At 47.1% G+C, this 14,469-nt stretch overlaps 1 protein-coding gene across 1 annotated transcript in view; it reads left to right on the top strand.

Annotated features, from left to right (window-relative positions):
* Positions 1-766: 766 nt before the first annotated feature.
* LOC120978217 (sodium/hydrogen exchanger 2-like) overlaps positions 767-14,469 on the top strand; it is a 40,894-nt gene continuing 27,191 nt past the window's right edge. Inside the window, exons 1-4 of the mRNA XM_040406442.1 lie at positions 767-929; positions 1,416-1,876; positions 12,213-12,463; positions 12,943-13,160. Coding sequence (XP_040262376.1) covers positions 767-929; positions 1,416-1,876; positions 12,213-12,463; positions 12,943-13,160 — 1,093 coding nt within the window. The remainder of the gene's footprint in view (positions 930-1,415; positions 1,877-12,212; positions 12,464-12,942; positions 13,161-14,469) is intronic.

The following is a 14,469-nucleotide window of genomic DNA, read 5'->3' as shown; positions in this document are numbered from 1 at the left end:
CCCATTACTGACGGTCCAGTAGGGGGCCCCATTACTGACGGTCCAGTAGGGGGCCCCATTACTGACGGTCCAGTAGGGGGCCCCATTACTGACGGTCCAGTAGGGGGCCCCATTACTGATGGTCCAGTAGGGGGCCCCATTACTGACGGTCCAGTAGGGGGCCCCATTACTGATGGTCCAGTCGGGGGCCCCATTACTGACGGTCCAGTAGGGGGCTCCATTACTGACGGTCCAGTAGGGGGCTCCAATACTGACGGTCCAGTAGGGGGCTCCATTACTAATGGTCCAGTAGGGGGCTCCATTACTGACGGTCCAGTAGGTGCACTATCAGTGATCACCCAGCAGGGAGCGCCAGCACTGATTTATGGCTTTGCTTTCAACATATTGTCTGCTCACATAGCTGGTGTCTCAGTGGAGATGATGGGGGTTGTGATCTGCCCGCTGTCATACTAACATGGCTGCGGCTCACAGCCAGGACTCCAGTGCACCACCCTGTATGCAGACCCCTCTCTATACTGCCTGTTATGTGGCGGTGCCCGCCCTGTGCCAGTTGTGTGCTATTAGTGTGCACTCACCCCATTTGGCCGCAGAGCTGGAGCACTCGCTTCATCGTGTCATTAAATCCAGGAGATAATGGTTTTCTTTTCATGACTTGTGGAATTTTCCGGATCTGAGGCTTCTGTTGGAGAAGTTCCAGGGATATTAGATGGGATGCTGCACCGCTGATCTCCCCTCCGGAGTCAGTCTGAACACAGGAGGCGAAGGCATGAAGATGATGGGAGTGCTGCTCTTCTGCGCTCAGCTGTTGTTTGCTTCCCCCATGGAGGTGAACTCGTCCGGCCATCAGATCTTCTCCCTGGCGTACCACCATGTGCAGGTGCCCTTCGAGATCACCCTGGCCATTTTGCTGGCGTCACTCGCTAAGATTGGTAAGAGGTGACACTTCTCCAGGGATGACACCCAGAGGTGCCGGCGGGTGAGGAGGGGGAGGGGGTGGACTAGTGGCCCTGGGGCCCCATCCCAGATCTCTGCTTGCTGTTCGGTCTTCTGCAGAAAGATTCATAAATGTAGAAGTTCTGTGTCCTTGTAATAGACTTTGTGTTGCAATTCCTCCTCATTGTCAAGATCTCTGCTTGCAGTCAGTGAATGCTGACATTCACCGTTATACCCAGGCACAGTAGGGGGATGGGGCACATGCGTAGGACGCAGATAGGTATAGAAGCGGAGGGGTGCAGGATCTGTCGAGGCCTAACACTTCTCTTAGCTGAGGGCTTGTTGCAATGTATCAGTGCAGCCACATAAGTCTCTATCCTGTCCTGGAGTCTAGGTTGAAGCTCTTAGCTGCACTGACACACTGTAACAAGCCCCCAGCTGTGGGGGGAGGAGCTGATCCAGTGTCCTTCTTATCTCTGCAGGTTTCCACTTCTCCCCCAGAGCCCGCTCGGTGGTCCCGGAGAGCTGCGTCCTCCTCATCTTGGGCCTCATCTTTGGGGGGATCATCACGGTTATGAACCACGAGGTCCCGGAGGTGAACAGCAGCGTCTTCTTCCTCTACCTCCTGCCGCCCATCGTCCTGGACGCCGGTTACTTTCTCCCTATTCGCCCCTTCTTTGACAACTTGGGCCCCATCCTGTTGTACGCCGTCCTGGGGACCCTGTGGAACGTTGCTGCTATCGGACTGTCCCTCTACGGCATATGTCAGGTGCGGGCGTTGGGCGTGGCAGACCTCTCGCTGATGCACGCCCTGTGGTTCGGTAGTCTCATCGCCGCCGTCGATCCAGTCTCCATTTTGTCGGTGTTTGAGGAGATTCACGTGAATGAAAAGCTTTATATCCTGGTGTTCGGAGAATCTCTGCTCAACGACGCAGTCACTGTGGTGAGTTCCCGGGGGGCGGGATTATAGGGGGCACACGACCTGGGGCGTCCCGCTTCGTAAACCTGCCCTACGGTGACACGTACTGGTGTCACAGTGCTATATATGAGCAGCCGAGCTGACGGCCCAGTCTATAGGGGGCTCGTCCTGACCAGCGAGCGATCAGACCAGACTACATGGAGAATAGTAGGACCGTGGGATCAGACTACATGGAGAATAGTAGGACCGCAGGACCAGACTACATGGAGAATAGTAGGACCAGATTACATGGAGAATAGTAGGACCAGACTACATGGAGAATAGTAGGACTGCAGGACCAGACTACATGGAGAATAGTAGGACCGCAGGACCAGACTACATGGAGAATAGTAGGACCGCGGGACCAGACTACATGGAGAATAGTAGGACCGCGGGACCAGACTACATGGAGAATAGTAGGACCGCAGGACCAGACTACATGGAGAATAGTAGGACCGCAGGACCAGACTACATGGAGAATAGTAGGACCGCGGGACCAGACTACATGGAGAATAGTAGGACCGCAGGACCAGACTACATGGAGAATAGTAGGACCGCAGGACCAGACTACATGGAGAATAGTAGGACCGCAGGACCAGACTACATGGAGAATAGTAGGACCAGACTACATGGAGAATAGTAGGACCGCAGGACCAGACGACATGGAGAATAGTAGGACCGCGGGACCAGACTACATGGAGAATAGTAGGACCGCAGGACCAGACAACATGGAGAATAGTAGGACCGCAGGACCAGACTACATGGAGAATAGTAGGACCGCGGGACCAGACTACATGGAGAATAGTAGGACCGCGGGACCAGACTACATGGAGAATAGTAGGACCGCAGGACCAGACTACATGGAGAATAGTAGGACCGCGGGACCAGACTACATGGAGAATAGTAGGACCGCGGGACCAGACTACATGGAGAATAGTAGGACTGCGGGACCAGACTACATGGAGAATAGTAGGACCGCAGGACCAGACTACATGGAGAATAGTAGGACCGCAGGACCAGACTACATGGAGAATAGTAGGACCGTGGGATCAGACTACATGGAGAATAGTAGGACTGCAGGACCAGACTACATGGAGAATAGTAGGACCGCAGGACCAGACGACATGGAGAATAGTAGGACCGCGGGACCAGACTACATGGAGAATAGTAGGACTGCGGGACCAGACTACATGGAGAATAGTAGGACCGCGGGACCAGACAACATGGAGAATAGTAGGACCGCGGGACCAGACAACATGGAGAATAGTAGGACCGCGGGACCAGACTACATGGAGAATAGTAGGACCGCAGGACCAGACGACATGGAGAATAGTAGGACCGCGGGACCAGACTACATGGAGAATAGTAGGACCGCGGGACCAGACTACATGGAGAATAGTAGGACTGCGGGACCAGACTACATGGAGAATAGTAGGATTGCGGGACCAGACAACATGGAGAATAGTAGGACCGCGGGACCAGACTACATGGAGAATAGTAGGACCGCGGGACCAGACAACATGGAGAATAGTAGGACCGCGGGACCAGACTACATGGAGAATAGTAGGACCGCGGGACCAGACTACATGGAGAATAGTAGGACCGCGGGACCAGACTACATGGAGAATAGTAGGACCGCGGGACCAGACTACATGGAGAATAGTAGGACCGCGGGACCAGACTACATGGAGAATAGTAGGACCGCAGGACCAGACAACATGGAGAATAGTAGGACCGCGGGACCAGACTACATGGAGAATAGTAGGACCGCGGGACCAGACTACATGGAGAATAGTAGGACCGCGGGACCAGACTACATGGAGAATAGTAGGACCGCGGGACCAGACTACATGGAGAATAGTAGGACCGCGGGACCAGACTACATGGAGAATAGTAGGACTGCGAGACCAGACTACATGGAGAATAGTAGGACCGCAGGACCAGACTACATGGAGAATAGTAGGACCGCAGGACCAGACTACATGGAGAATAGTAGGACCGCAGGACCAGACTACATGGAGAATAGTAGGACCGCGGGACCAGACTACATGGAGAATAGTAGGACCGCAGGACCAGACTACATGGAGAATAGTAGGACCGCGGGACCAGACGACATGGAGAATAGTAGGACCGCAGGACCAGACTACATGGAGAATAGTAGGACTGCAGGACCAGACTACATGGAGAATAGTAGGACCGCAGGACCAGACTACATGGAGAATAGTAGGACCGCGGGACCAGACTACATGGAGTTTGCTTGTTGTCGAACACCCCTGACATTTTTGTAAATATTTTCTCCTATCTTTTCCTCGGACAGCACTGAAGGACTGACCCTGTGATACAATGTAACGTAGTCAGTGGGCGGCTTGTATAACAGGCGTGCCCTCAAAATACCTCAGCACACCGCCATTAATGCTACTATCGGAAGGCACACGCATGCAGGAATCACAATTTATAAATCCATAATGTTCACCATGCAAATATTTATTATTAAAAAGACAATTCATACATTCACAGTACATTCAGTAACAGTAGATGTGTGTGAACTGTCAGTGGTTTCTGAGGTCCCACATCGGAGGTGAGGTCCCATAGATCAGGGGTGTACTGACTTCTGTGAGATACTGTATATAGGGGTGCACTGACTTCTGTGAGATACTGTATATAGGGGTGCACTGACTTCTGTGAGATACTGTGTATAGGGAGGGGTGCACTGACTTCTGTGAGAGACTGTATATAGGGGTGCACTGACTTCTGTAAGATACTGTATATAGGGGTGTAATGATGTCTGTGAGATACTGTATATAGGGGTGCACTGACTTCTGTGAGATACTGTGTATAGGGAGGGGTGCACTGACTTCTGTGAGAGACTGTATATAGGGGTGCACTGACTTCTGTAAGATACTGTATATAGGGGTGTAATGATGTCTGTGAGATACTGTATATAGGGGTGCACTGACTTCTGTGAGATACTGTGTATAGGGAGGGGTGCACTGACTTCTGTGAGAGACTGTATATAGGGGTGTAATGACTTCTGTGAGAGACTGTATATAGGGGTGCACTGACTTCTGTGAGATACTGTATATAGGGGTGTAATGATGTCTGTGAGATACTGTATATAGGGGTGCACTGACTTCTGTGATACGGTATATAGGGGTGCACTGACTTCTGTGAGACACTGTATATAGGGGTGCACTGACTACTGTGAGATACTGTATATAGGGGTGCACTGACTTCTGTTATACTGTATATAGGGGTGCACTGACTTCTGTGAGATACTGTATATAGGGGTGCACTGACTTCTGTGAGATACTGTATATAGGGGTGCACTGACTTCTGTTATACTGTATATAGGGGTGCACTGACTTCTGTGAGATACTGTATATAGGGGTGTACTGACTTCTGTGAGATACTGTATATAGGGGTGCACTGACTTCTGTGAGATACTGTATATAGGGGTGTACTGACTTCTGTGTGATACTGTATATAGGGGTGTACTGACTTCTGTGAGATACTGTATATAGGGGTGCACTGACTTCTGTGAGATACTGTATATAGGGGTGCACTGACTTCTGTGAGATACTGTATATAGGGGTGCACTGACTTCTGTGAGATACTGTATATAAGGGTGTACTGACTTCTGTGAGATACTGTGTATAGGGAGGGGTGCACTGACTTCTGTGAGAGACTGTATATAGGGGTGTAATGACTTCTGTGAGAGACTGTATATAGGGGTGCACTGACTTCTGTGAGATACTGTATATAGGGGTGTAATGATGTCTGTGAGATACTGTATATAGGGGTGCACTGACTTCTGTGATACGGTATATAGGGGTGCACTGACTTCTGTGAGACACTGTATATAGGGGTGCACTGACTACTGTGAGATACTGTATATAGGGGTGCACTGACTTCTGTGAGATACTGTATATAGGGGTGTACTGACTTCTGTGAGAGACTGTATATAGGGGTGCACTGACTTCTGTGAGATACTGTATATAGGGGTGTAATGACTTCTGTGAGAGACTGTATATAGGGGTGCACTGACTTCTGTGAGACACAGTATATAGGGGTGTAATGACTTCTGTGATACTGTATATAGGGGTGCACTGACTTCTGTGAGAGACTGTATATAGGGGTGCACTGACTACTGTGAGATACTGTATATAGGGGTGCACTGACTTCTGTTATACTGTATATAGGGGTGCACTAACTTCTGTGAGATACTGTATATAGGGGTGCACTGACTTCTGTGAGATACTGTATATAGGGGTGCACTGACTTCTGGGAGAGACTGTATATAGGGGTGCACTGACTTCTGTGAGACACTGTATATAGGGGTGCACTGACTACTGTGAGATACTGTATATAGGGGTGCACTGACTTCTGTGAGATACTGTATATAGGGGTGTACTGACTTCTGTGTGATACTGTATATAGGGGTGCACTGACTTTTGTGAGATACTGTATATAGAGGTGCACTGACTTCTGTGAGATACTGTATATAGGGGTGCACTGACTTCTGTGAGATACTGTATATAGGGGTGCACTGACTTCTGGGAGAGACTGTATATAGGGGTGCACTGACTTCTGTGAGACACTGTATATAGGGGTGCACTGACTACTGTGAGATACTGTATATAGGGGTGCACTGACTTCTGTGAGATACTGTATATAGGGGTGTACTGACTTCTGTGTGATACTGTATATAGGGGTGCACTGACTTCTGTGAGATACTGTATATAGGGGTGTACTGACTTCTGTGAAATACTGTATATAGGGGTGCACTGACTTCTGTGATATACTGTATATAGGGGTGCACTGACTTTTGTGAGATACTGTATATAGGGGTGCACTGACTTCTGGGAGATACTGTATATAGAGGTGCACTGACTTCTGTGAGATACTGTATATAGAGGTGCACTGACTTCTGTGAGATACTGTATATAGGGGTGCACTGACTTCTGTGATATACTGTATTTAGGGGTGCACTGACTTCTGGGAGAGACTGTATATAGGGGTGCACTGACTTCTGTGAGACACTGTATATAGGGGTGCACTGACTACTGTGAGATACTGTATATAGGGGTGCACTGACTTCTGTGAGATACTGTATATAGGGGTGTACTGACTTCTGTGTAATACTGTATATAGGGGTGCACTGACTTCTGTGAGATACTGTATATAGAGGTGCACTGACTTCTGTGAGATACTGTATATAGGGGTGCACTGACTTCTGTGAGATACTGTATATAGGGGTGCACTGACTTCTGGGAGAGACTGTATATAGGGGTGCGCTGACTTCTGTGAGATGCTGTATATAGGGGTGCACTGACTTCGGTGAGATACTGTATATAGGGGTGCACTGACTACTGTGAGATACTGTATATAGGGGTGCACTGACTTCTGTGAGATACTGTATATAGGGGTGTACTGACTTCTGTGTGATACTGTATATAGGGGTGCACTGACTTCTGAGAGATACTGTATATAGGGGTGTACTGACTTCTGTGAAATACTGTATATAGGGGTGCACTGACTTCTGTGATATACTGTATATAGGGGTGCACTGACTTCTGTGAGATACTGTATATAGCGGTGCACTGACTTCTGTGATATACTGTATATAGGGGTGCACTGACTTCTGTGAGATACTGTATATAGGGGTGCACTGACTTCTGTGAGATACTGTATATAGCGGTGCACTGACTTCTGTGAGATACTGTATATAGGGGTGCACTGACTTCTGTGAGATACTGTATATAGGGGTGCACTGACTTCTGTGAGATACTGTATAAAGGGGTGCACTGACTTCTGTAATACTGTATATAGGGGTGCACTGACTACTGTGAGACACTGTATATAGGGGTGCACTGACTTCTGTGAGATACTGTATATAGGGGTGCACTGACTTTTGTGAGATACTGTGTATAGGGGTGCACTGACTTCTGTGAGATACTGTATATAGGGGTGTACTGACCTCTGTGAGATACTGTATATAGGGGTGTAATGACTTCTGTGAGATACTGAATATAGGGGTGCACTGACTTCTGTGAGATACTGAATATAGGGGGGCACTGACTTCTGTAAGATACTGTATATAGGGGTTCACTGACTTCTGTGAGATACTGTATATAGGGGTGTACTGACTACTGTGAGATACTGTATATAGGGGTGCACTGACTTCTGTGATACTGTATATAGCGGTGCACTGACTACTGTGAGACACTGTATATAGGGGTGCACTGACTTTTGTGAGATACTGTGTATAGGGGTGCACTGACTTCTGAAAGATACTGTATATAGGGGTGTACTGACCTCTGTGATATACTGTATATAGGGGTGTAATGACTTCTGTGAGATACTGAATATAGGGGTGCACTGACTTCTGTGAGATACTGAATATAGGGGTGCACTGACTTCTGAGAGATACTGTATATAGGTGTGTACTGACTTCTGTGAGATACTGTATATAGGGGTGTAATGACTTTTGTGAGATACTGTGTATAGGGGTGCACTGACTTCTGAGAGATACTGTATATAGGGGTGTAATGACTTCTGTGAGATACTGAATATAGGGGTGCACTGACTTCTGTGAGATACTGAATATAGGGGTGCACTGACTTCTGAGAGATACTGTATATAGGGGTGCACTGACTTCTGTGAGATACTGTATATAGGGGTGCACTGACTTCTGTGAGATACTGTATATAGGGGTGCACTGACTTCTGAGAGATACTGTATATAGGGGTGCACTGACTTCTGTGAGATACTGTATATAGGGGTGCACTGACTTCTGTGAGATACTGTATATAGGGGTGCACTGACTTCTGTGAGATACTGTATATAGGGGTGTACTGACTTCTGTGATTTACTGTATATAGGGGTGTAATGACTTCTGTTATACTGTATATAGGGGTGCACTGACTTCTGTGAGATACTGTATATAGGGGTGTACTGACTTCTGTGATTTACTGTATATAAGGGTGTACTGACTTCTGTGATTTACTGTATATAGGGGTGTAATGACTTCTGTTATACTGTATATAGGGGTGTAATGACTTCTGTGAGATACTGAATATAGGGGTGCACTGACTTCTGTGAGATACTGAATATAGGGGTGCACTGACTTCTGAGAGATACTGTATATAGGGGTGCACTGACTTCTGCGAGATACCGTATATAGGTGTGTACTGACTTCTGTGAGATACTGTATATAGGGGTGTAATGCCTTTTGTGAGATACTGTGTATAGGGGTGCACTGACTTCTGTGATATACTGTATATAGGGGTGCCCTGACTTCTGTGAGATACTGTATATAGGGGTGCACTGACTTCTGTAAGATACTGTATATAGGGGTGCACTGACTTCTGTGAGATACTGTATATAGGGGTGTACTGACTACTGTGAGATACTGAATATAGGGGTGCACTGACTTCTGTGATACTGTATATAGGGGTGCACTGACTACTGTGAGACACTGTATATAGGGGTGTACTGACTTTTGTGAGATACTGTGTATAGGGGTGCACTGACTTCTGTGAGATACTGTATATAGGGGTGTACTGACCTCTGTGAGATACTGTATATAGGGGTGTAATGACTTCTGTGAGATACTGAATATAGGGGTGCACTGACTTCTGTGAGATACTGAATATAGGGGTGCACTGACTTCTGAGAGATACTGTATATAGGGGTGCACTGACTTCTGTGAGATACTGTATATAGGGGTGTAATGACTTTTGTGAGATACTGTATATAGGGGTGCACTGACTTCTGTGAGATACTGAATATAGGGGTGCACTGACTTCTGTGAGATACTGTATATAGGGGTGTAATGACTTTTGTGAGATACTGTATATAGGGGTGTAATGACTTCTGTGAGATACTGAATATAGGGGTGCACTGCCTTCTGTGAGATACTGAATATAGGGGTGCACTGACTTCTGTGAGATACTGTATATAGGGGTGCACTGACTTCTGAGAGATACTGTATATAGGGGTGCACTGACTTCTGTGAGATACTGTATATAGGGGTGTAATGACTTCTGTGAGATACTGAATATAGGGGTACACTGACTTTTGTCAGATACTGTATATAGGGGTGCACTGACTTCTGTGAGATACTGTATATAGGGGTGCACTGACTTCTGTGAGATACTGTATATAGGGGTGCACTGACTTCTGTGAGATACTGTATATATGGGTGCACTGACTTCTGTGAGATACTGTATATAGGGGTGCACTGACTTCTGTGAGATACTGTATATAGGGGTGCACTGACTTCTGTGAGATACTGTATATATGGGTGTACTGACTTCTGTGAGATACTGTATATAGGGGTGTAATGACTTCTGTGAGATACTGAATATAGGGGTACACTGACTTTTGTCAGATACTGTATATAGGGGTGCACTGACTTCTGTGAGATACTGTATATAGGGGTGCACTGACTTCTGTGAGATACTGTATATAGGGGTGCACTGACTTCTGTGAGATACTGTATATATGGGTGCACTGACTTCTGTGAGATACTGTATATAGGGGTGCACTGACTTCTGTGAGATACTGTATATAGGGGTGCACTGACTTCTGTGAGATACTGTATATATGGGTGTACTGACTTCTGTGAGATACTGTATATAGGGGTGTAATGACTTCTGTGAGATACTGAATATAGGGGTACACTGACTTTTGTCAGATACTGTATATAGGGGTGCACTGACTTCTGTGAGATACTGTATATAGGGGTGCACTGACTTCTGTGAGATACTGTATATAGGGGTGCACTGACTTCTGTGAGATACTGTATATAGGGGTGCACTGACTTCTGTGAGATACTGTATATAGGGGTGCACTGACTTCTGCGAGATACTGTATATAGGGGTGCACTGACTTCTGTGAGATACTGTATATAGGGGTGCACTGACTTCTGTGAGATACAGTATATGGACGCTGTATGGCACTAGATGATCTATCTGTGCGCTGTGTGCAGTATATGGATGCTGTATGGCACTATATGATCTATCTTTGCACTGTGTGCAGTATATGGATGCTGTATGGCACTAGATGATCTATCTGTGCGCTGTGTGCAGTATATGGATGCTGTATGGCGCTATATGATCTATCTGTGCGCTGTGGGCAGTATATGGACGCTGTATGGCGCTATATGATCTCTCTGTGCGCTGTGTGCAGTATATGGATGCTGTATGGCGCTATATGATCTATCTGTGCGCTGTGTGCAGTATATGGACGCTGTATGGAACTATATGATCTATCTGTGCACTGTGTGCAGTATATGGATGCTGTATGGCGCTATATGATCTATCTGTGCACTATGTGCAGTATATGGACGCTGTATGGCACTATATGATCTATCTGTGCACTGTGTGCAGTATATGGACGCTGTATGGCGCTATATGATCTATCTGTGCGCTGTGTGCAGTATATGGATGCTGTATGGCGCTATATGATCTATCTGTGCACTATGTGCAGTATATGGATGCTGTATGGCACTATATGATCTATCTGTGCACTGTGTGCAGTATATGGACGCTGTATGGAACTATATGATCTATCTGTGCACTGTGTGCAGTATATGGATGCTGTATGGCACTATATGATCTATCTGTGCACTATGTGCAGTATATGGATGCTGTATGGCACTATATGATCTATCTGTGCGCTGTGTGCAGTATATGGATGCTGTATGGCACTATATGATCTATCTGTGCACTGTGTGCAGTATATGGATGCTGTATGGCACTATATGATCTATCTGTGCACTGTGTGCAGTATATGGATGCTGTATGGCACTATATGATCTATCTGTGCACTATGTGCAGTATATGGATGCTGTAAAGCAGTGTTTGATCGGGGTGGGCACTGTATGGCAGTGTTTGATCAGGGTGGGCACTGTATTGCAGTGTTTGATCAGGGTGGGCACTGTATTGCAGTGTTTGATCAGGGTGGGCACTGTATTGCAGTGTTTGATCAGGGTGGGCACTGTATTGCAGTGTTTGATCAGGGTGGGCACTGTATGGCAGTGTTTGATCAGGGTGGGCACTGTATGGCAGTGTTTGATCAGGGTGGGCACTGTATGGCAGTGTTTGATCAGGGTGGGCACTGTACGGCAATGTTTGATCAGGGTGGGCACTGTATGGCAGTGTTTGATCAGGGTGGGCACTGTATTGCAGTGTTTGATCAGGGTGGGCACTGTACGGCACTATATGCACATTATAAGGTTACGGTTCTAGGGTTTAAGGATTCTTTTCAGCAGGAGATGTTTTTTCTCACATTTCTATGGTTTTCCGTACTTCCACAGGTTCTGTATAATCTCTTCAAAGCCTGGCATGGCATGGCGGACATCCTGCTGGGGGACATCTTTCTCGGAGTTGGCAGCATATTTGTGGTTGGCATCGGTGGGATTCTGGTTGGACTGATATTTGGGTTTTTGGCGGCCTTTACCACGCGTTTTACGGAGAACATCCGAATTATCGAGCCGCTCTTTGTTTTCCTCTACAGCTACCTGGCTTATCTGACGGCAGAAATCTTCCAGATGTCCGGGATTATGGCGTAAGTATGGTGGCGGAGTCTGAAATCCTGTCCTCCCTGCTGGGGTATGTGTAGAGGAGCAGAGCCCCACACCTCCCCCTGCTGGTGCTGGGCTGTATGACCCCCGGGGCGGCCGCTGTGCTTTACCCTTTCTCCTTACATAACATTTGTGCCACTCTCTCTGTTCCTAATATTGGAACATGGAGTTGTGTGTAGGGGACGAGGCCACCTAGGCCGGGGTCCTGCCCTGCAGGGGCCCCATTGCGACTGCACAGTCTGTCTCCAGTATGTGTGGAAGCCATGAGATTGCTGGATGCTTTATATGACAGCACTGCTCCCCAGATGTGAATTTCATGCCTGGTAGGACAGCGCCACCTGCTGGGAGAACTGTGTAGCCTGCACTCTGCTGCAGCATTTCAGTGTTCTCACCGGCTGCAGCGCCAGCAGATGGTAAATATGACGCCAGAACAATAACCGGTGTCAGCGCTAACTCTCCGCAGCCTCATCTCCTGCTCCGTGAGTATGAAGCGCTACGTGGAGGCCAACATCTCGCAGAAGTCGTCCACCACCGTGAAGTACTTCATGAAGATGTGGAGCAGCCTCAGCGAGACGCTCATCTTCTTCTTCCTCGGCTTCTATACCGTGAAAAGTAATCACGAGTGGAACTGGCCCTTCACCCTCCTCACCATCGTCTGCTGCCTGTTCTGGCGAGCATCAGGTATACAGCGCTGCTATACAGTCACTGTATGGTGGTATGTGTGCACTGTATGGAGGTATTATACGGTCACTATATGGTGGTATGTGTGCACTGTATGGAGGTATTATATGGTCACTATATGGTGGTATGTGTGCACTGTATGGAAGTATTATATGGTCACTATATGGTGGTATGTGTGCACTGTATGGAGGTATTATATGGTCACTATATGGGGGTATGTGTGCACTGTATGGTCACTATATGGTGGTATGTGTGCACTGTATGGAGGTATTATATGGTCACTATATGGTGGTATGTGTGCACTGTATGGAGGTATGTGTGCACTGTATGGAGGTATGTGTGCACTGTATGGAGGTATTATATGGTCACTATATGGAGGTATGTGTGCACTGTATGGAGCTATTATATGGTCACTATATGGTGGTATGTGTGCACTGTATGGAGGTATTATATGGTCACTATATAGTGGTATGTGTGCACTGTATGGAGGTATTATATGGTCACTATATGGGGGCATGTGTGCACTGTATGGAGGTGCTATATGGTCACTATATGGGGGCATGTGTGCACTGTATGTAGGCATTATATGGTGGTATGTGTGCACTGTATGGAGCTATTATATGGTCACTATATGGTGGTATGTGTGCACTGTATGGAGGTATTATATGGTCACTATATGGTGGTATGTGTGCACTGTATGGAGGTATTATACGGTCACTATATGGTGGTATGTGTGCACTGTATGGAGCTATTATATGGTCACTATATGGAGGTATGTGTGCACTGTATGGAGCTATTATATGGTCACTATATGGTGGTATGTGTGCACTGTATGGAGGTATTATATGGTCACTATATAGTGGTATGTGTGCACTGTATGGAGGTATTATATGGTCACTATATGGGGGCATGTGTGCACTGTATGTAGGCATTATATGGTGGTATGTGTGCACTGTATGGAGCTATTATATGGTCACTATATGGTGGTATGTGTGCACTGTATGGAGGTATTATATGGTCACTATATGGTGGTATGTGTGCACTGTATGGAGGTATTATATGGTCACTATATGGTGGTATGTGTGCACTGTATGGTCACTATATGGTGGTATGTGTGCACTGTATGGAGCTATTATATGGTCACTATATGGTGGTATGTGTGCACTGTATGGAGGTATTATATGGTCACTATATGGTGGTATGTGTGCACTGTATGGAGGTATTATACGGTCACTATATGGTGGTATGTGTGCACTGTATGGAGCTATTATACGGTCACTATATGGTGGTATGTGTGCACTGTATGGAG

The sequence above is a fragment of the Bufo bufo genome, chromosome 8 (assembly GCF_905171765.1).
Source record: "Bufo bufo chromosome 8, aBufBuf1.1, whole genome shotgun sequence".
Taxonomy (NCBI): Eukaryota; Metazoa; Chordata; class Amphibia; order Anura; family Bufonidae; genus Bufo; species Bufo bufo.
The sequence above is the reverse complement of the archived record's forward strand: the minus strand, read 5'-3'. Positions and strand labels throughout refer to the sequence as shown.